The 6,703-nt window shown below is 34.9% G+C and overlaps 1 protein-coding gene across 1 annotated transcript in view; it reads right to left on the bottom strand.

The window, feature by feature from the left end:
- Positions 1-1,727: 1,727 nt before the first annotated feature.
- Positions 1,728-6,703, bottom strand: part of LOC140151148 (dynein axonemal heavy chain 10-like) — a 68,096-nt gene continuing 63,120 nt past the window's right edge. Inside the window, 4 exon segments of the mRNA XM_072173376.1 lie at positions 1,728-3,230; positions 4,604-4,749; positions 5,282-5,462; positions 6,069-6,236. Of these exon segments, the coding sequence (XP_072029477.1) occupies positions 3,084-3,230; positions 4,604-4,749; positions 5,282-5,462; positions 6,069-6,236 (642 nt within the window). The 3' untranslated portion in view covers positions 1,728-3,083.

Below are 6,703 nucleotides of genomic sequence, written 5' to 3'. Positions count from 1 at the left end.
AAAAGGTGAAATGTCTAATTTCTAGATTTGACTAAAAATAAGTTGATGGAATTCTGCTAAATTTGAGTAACACAATCTTGGAAAAAAGTACTTGGCACACTTTGTCGAAATTCCATGCAAAATTTGTTATGATTGTGGAAATGTTTTGGAACAAACTTGACATGTACAGCCCTCTCCCCATCTATCAATGTTGTAACTTGGAACACATTGGGAAACTGCTGAAGACATTGATATTTCTCAGCATTGTACGGGGAGAGAGTATAGTTTCCTGTTCTTTTCCAAGAGGTTCCAAAAGGCTGAAGTGAATTTATTTATCATTAAAAAAAAGGGAGATAAATGTAATCAAGCATTAATTGAGTAGTCTCTTGTCAGATAATAATAGTAAAAGTAAAGCTTTATATATTGTCAACGTACATTTAAAGGGCATTTTTTCCAAACGCTATCAGTCCACCACCACCATGTTCCCTATTTACTAATTAATACTTGGGTTGGAGATAAACCCAGGATTTTTCAAATGAAAGTGCTGGTAATTGCTTTTGAAAAGGCTAATTTAATATTAATATTGACTATTATAGCACTCAAATGTTAAGACATTCACTTTTTAAATATTGGCTCTTTACCCAGTGACCCAACAAATTGAATGATTGAAAAATACTCATTAGCAAGGGCATAATTTGCCTAAACTAGCAAGGATATAATGAAATTAAGCTCTTTATTTTATGTTTGTAACAATGTTTGAGGGTCGGGAAAGGGTGACAAGACTCGTAAAATCACACCTTAAACAACAAATTCATTATGAATAAAATTCCACTTTATTTTGATTATCTTGCATCAAATGAAGATAATTTATTTAGAATAAATCATTGCATTTCAATATAATACATACTATAAATAAAATTCAACATACATGTAGGAACATACACTTTTTTTTAATACAATACAAATTCAATTTGCTTAAAAAGTTTCACACAATTTATTATGAATGACACAATGCAACATTTATATATAGTAATATTTGGTTCTTAATTGACCGTTGTCAATGTTATGAAAATAAATTGCAAATATTTCAAATAGACAATGTAGTTTAGTTCCTTTTGGACGGAGAATATTTTATGTCTCTATTATGGACGGAGTATTATTGATATATCTGCATTTCTATCATGGACGGAAAACAAGAATCAAGACATTTCTATCATTGACAGACAATATACATTTGGTTGGAGGGATTATTTTAATCAAAGTTTAAAATATCTTGAGCAAAATACACTACAAACTTGGAGCATGTTTGCTAAAATGATCTGCAAGTTACTCATCTAATTGTAAACCCAACACAAAAAGTAATAAAAAGAATTATCCTCCTTTGTTATGAGTCACAACATCCATGTAGAGCAAACAGAAAGCAAATTTTATTTTATTCTGCAAATTCTTTTGCCTTAATAGCCAAAAATGTGTTGTCATGGTGACCTTTTGAATGCAAAACGATGCAGATTCAAAAGTCCCATTAAAAAGCTATTTTTAAAAATTATATTCTCTACATGACTGGCTGCAAATGCATCTGTTTCATTCAAAAGATCAACATGGCAACACATTTTAGGGTATTAAGACAAACGAGATATAAAATTTTGCAGAAGAAAATCGGGTTTCATAGATTTTGAGTTACCTCATAATAAGGGGGAGGTAATTACTTTTTGTGAAGTGTTTACACTGGGTTTCAGAGAAGAACGGCAGTCCCTTGCTCAGATTGACGCGAGCGCCCTGTTAATGAGCAACATACGCGGAGCTTTGTGTTCACTTGAAAAGGGCGCCGACCAACAGTTTGATTCACATTCGGCCAACCAGATTATCGGTCTGTTGCTATGATTGTCAGACGATTGATTCAGCCAATCAGAACCCCACTTCCGTGTTTACGCTCTGAACGCGTAAACAAGTGCTGTTCTTCTCTGACAAAAACTTTAGTTATGTGTATTTGGGTATAAATAACCACATGAACCTATAATTCATTTTTTTATGACCAAATAGTTCAGTATTGATTTCAGATGTGAGAGCTTTTAGAGTCTCTTTAGCTTTATTACAATACAGTTAAGTTACATTTGTAGGTCTATAAAATCCAGGTGAATACTTCAATCCATGTCAATGAGTCATGACTACCAAGCCCAGTATACCCTTTGCATATTTCATAGTTGAATATTCCTCTTGCCTAAGGACCGAAACAAAGACATTTTGTTCAGTCTATACAAATTTGGACGGAGATAAGAATATGATGGTATAAATAGACGGTAAATAGTGGCGTACAAAGTTTATTTTCCGAGTGATGGAAACTTAATTATAATAAGAATATTAAGTAGATTTACTAACCAAATACTAGCCAAATTGAATGTGATTGAGTGTGAAGTACACGCTATGACTAGTACCGATTCAGGAAGCTTGTGTTTACACTTCGCACAATTCACTTTAACAAAGTCAAGTATGACTATCACATCTTTGGAATCACTCACTATGGCTGGTCAACACAAACTTGCTGCATTTGTTTAAATTGCAGAAGTCATAATAATAATGAAATATAATAAAATGACAAAGGGTGACTTACTCAATTCAAATCATGACCTAAATGGCTAATGACATTAAGATTGAATTATGATTAATGATGACTGCAGCACCTATGTACATGATAATAGAAATGTAATCCACTACAACCCAGTTGAAGTTTGACATGTCTCGACAGTCGACAACACAGTAGTTACACAGGTGCATATGAATAACCCCATTAAAACATTGTTCATTGTAACAAATTATTGAAATCAGTCGGAAATATTCCCAAGATTATGGAAACTCTGCATATTCCTCTGTCTTAAGGTCTGTTCATACTATGCTGCAATTGCTTTGTGGTGCGGTGTATTACCGATATATCGATTACTTTTTGCCGCAACTTGTCGCATTTCCAAGTTAAAATGTATTTAACTTTATTGCGATATCGCAATGCAGTATTTTGCAGTGCGGCAACGCACCGCAAAGCGATCGTGGTGTAGTATGAACGGACCTTTAATCTTCACCATGTAATACCGACTAGTAAACTCTTATTTCATCTAGTCCGTGTTGAGGAGCAGACATACTCCTTGTAATACCCAATGAGATATGTGTTCAGTAGTTGATAAGTCAGCCTCAAACACAAGTCCAACACCCATGGCATTACGTCTCTGTGAAGTTGTATACACTGGTGTCCGGAATGTATTCTGTTGAAAAATTAAAATTAAAAACATTTTAACTGGAAGACAATAAATAGGTTTATTGAGAAACCTTTGCTTTAGTGTAGAGTAATGATAATTATTAATGTTAAAGGCCCATTCAGTGATTTGCTCATCCGGACGATTGTAAAAATCATCAAAATTCAGATTTTGGCACCTTTGTCATTGTCATAGATGTGCTAAAATAGCCTGCTAGTGGTTCAGCCAAGAGCTTTATATTTAAGACAAAATAAGGCATTTACATGAATCTGTAATTAATATACTGACATTATAAATTAGCTACATGTACTTGTATGGGTCTTCAACTTCATCAATACTGCTGTTTTTTTTTTCATTTTTTGCCACATTTTTCATTCCAAAAATACCAAATGGCAATTTGAATGACTTATTGTTTGAATTTTTTTACACTTGCGGTGGGATCACTGAATGGGCCTTTAATTAAACTTGGAAAGGAGATAGAATAGGGTGCCCTGCCAAATTACATGAGCCACTGGTTTTATAAAAAGACCATTATTTTGGGGTTAATTACAGCTGTAATCATTCTGTACACAAATTAATGGCAATTCGTAGTTGACGTCAAAGTTGTTTGTTGCCAAGTTAACTGGTTCATGCAATCTGTGTTCAGAGCCACAATAAAAAAGATCACAACACAAAGTCAATGGGTTGCTAAGAGGTGTCAAAATCAAAGTGAACCAGAACTAAGGTATGATGTATTCACTACATTGTGAATATGGGCATGCTGAAATGTTTCTATACATACACACAATCTATAAGACTATAGTATACATTAGTGCCCACCAAAGAAATGACAGATGATGTTCTTCTCGGATAGTTACCCAAGTAAGTAAATAAATAATAAATCAATTTTGGATTTATATAGCACCTTTTTCAGATCTTGAAGGATTCAAAGCACTGTATTTCGCTGTCATGGTGAATCATCACAATCAGATTGCATCAACTAGGCCAGTTGCTGCCGAACCTGGCGCAAACCTATCCGCACTTAGATTGTAATATCCACCAATTATCTGTGCAGCTCCCCAAATTCCATTGGGTGAAGTAAGTTTTTGCAAGCCAAACAACTAATCACCAATTTTTGAAAGCAGGAGGAAACCGGATATCCCAGAGAAACAGTCCTTGGGCACGGCCGGGGCTTGAACCCATGACCTCAGTGGTGCAAAGCGAGGGAACAACCGCTGCGCCAACTCGCTCTCTTAGCTGTATTAAAGTCTTGGAATGAATGGCTGATGGTATAGACCATAATAGACTACTAAATAAAACTGGTACACTGGCCATAGACAATCTGGTTGTGAGATTTGTTCAAAGGCTGTGGGTCAACAGTTGAAAATATAGTGTGTGCTTACCTGTAGTTTAAGTCTATGAGCTTCAATTGGGATAACCTTCAGAATAGGCAGCTCTTCAATGAGGACCTTTGGTCTGGGACGTGCCAAACAACTATCTTGCATATTCCATTCAGCACCCTCTAGATATAATCCTGTTACGAAGCAACCTATCAGTTGGGGAAAAAAGGGAAAATGTATAATATTATGGTATTTTAAACGTTATCTGCAACATTAAGGTGAACATTTTATATACTCTATGTGAACTAGGTGGTATTGTGTTTGAATAACTGATAGGCCTCAAAACATGTAATCAGGTACACATGAAGATCTTATTATTTCCTGAGCACTATTTATCAGATTGCTGGCATTTACTCTTAATAAAAAGAGAGAAAATTTCAAGTTGGGGAACTGGGTTCTTCATATTTGGACTATTAATTATGAACCCATCAGTAAATTGTAAACTATGCTTTGCCTTCTCTCATGCTCTTTCATGTTAGCCAATATTAAAATTTTGAACAAAATTAACAAGCATCTAATTTGCAGATTTCTTTGTATATTGTCAATTGTGAGGAACCTCTGTACACTTTCCCTTCACAGCAACAAAATGCAAACCACCTGTGAAAAACCTAAAATATATCAAAGACATCAAATATATATGCTGTTATCAAAAAAAAATCAAAATGCAATTATTTGACGTACCAGAGTGAGCTCTTTCAGTGACTTCATCAGGAGTCTTATAACTGGTTACATTTGTGTAGAGAGTAGACTTATCAAGTGGCCATCCATTCTTACGACATGTGGCCTGCACTAAGGCAGTCAAGTAGGATTCAGGTATATGCAGACCACTTAGCCACATCACTGGTGGTTCAGCTTCATTCACCTGTTATGGAACATACACAAAAATTAATGTTAAGTAGTATCAAACTTGTTTGTTGTTGGTTCAACGACTACAGCTGGACATGAGATATCATATGCTGCAACAAACATTGCAAAAAAGCAAAACAAAACAACAAAAGCAGATATGTCAATGTCACTCAAAAAGAGTTGTCCAGTCACTCGTCATCTTTTTCACAGGATATTCCACAAATGTATGTTTGTTTCCTCTGGCACTTTTTGTAAAGTGTTGTATTTTGGATGTGTCAAGTGTGTAAAAATGCTATTCATCACCATGTAATTTGGACACACATTTTCAAAAGATCTCCAAACTTGGAGACGAACATGTTGTAATTCTTTTCTTCTTTTAATCAGCAATATTTTATAAAAGAAGTCGGGTGATAAGGCCAATTATTTTTGTGACTTCATGTATAAGTGTGTACATTGTAATAAAAGCTAAAAAGCTGAGAATATTCATTAAAAATACGACAATTTAGCCTAGAAACTAGATGCTTTGTTGCAATAATCAATAGGGAATCACAGAGATGGTTGTGAATATGTGTATGCAGGTATGCTGCTGCTTTCAATCATGCACCCTCAATATCCAACTTACCCAAGTAGTATACTGGCTAAATCTTCTGATGAAGTGGATCATCCAGTTGCCGAGTGATTTGAGGGTTGCTGGAGCAAGGCGTCGCCAAATATTTGGTAGCTGACCATTAAACAAGGCACGGGCTACATTGTCAAGGACATTACTCATACCAACTTCACCTTTCAAAGCCTGAATGAAAAAGTGTAGGAATTAACAATATAAACTATGCAAAACTATGTATTTCAGTTATTATATGTGGCATTTGAATATGAGGAACTGTATTTGTGATGCTTTTTACAAGTACCTTCTTATGAAATGAAATAATTATGAAAATAAATATCTTTCCTCAGCAAAATGAGGGCTATTAAACTTTTACATCCTTGGGTACTAATTATGGTATGTTCTAAGTGACATATTATTGAGACCTGTATGGTGATATTACTATCACATAAAGAAGTCTGGACCAAATTGTTGCCCAGTCACCTTGCTTTAGGGATTTTGTTTCTACACAAAAACTTTACTGTTAACAGTACTTCAACTCAGTCCTAAAGTACTAGGATGATACCCTGCTTGTTCCAAGGTGGAGTATTACTTCTGGCAAACACACTTTCCATTATAGAGCTGAAATACTCTGGAACATGCTCCCAAATAGTTCT

This window comes from Amphiura filiformis, chromosome 1 (genome assembly GCF_039555335.1).
Source record: "Amphiura filiformis chromosome 1, Afil_fr2py, whole genome shotgun sequence".
NCBI lineage: Eukaryota > Metazoa > Echinodermata > Ophiuroidea > Amphilepidida > Amphiuridae > Amphiura > Amphiura filiformis.
Note: the sequence above shows the minus strand (reverse complement) of the source record. Positions and strands in the feature narration are given on the sequence as shown.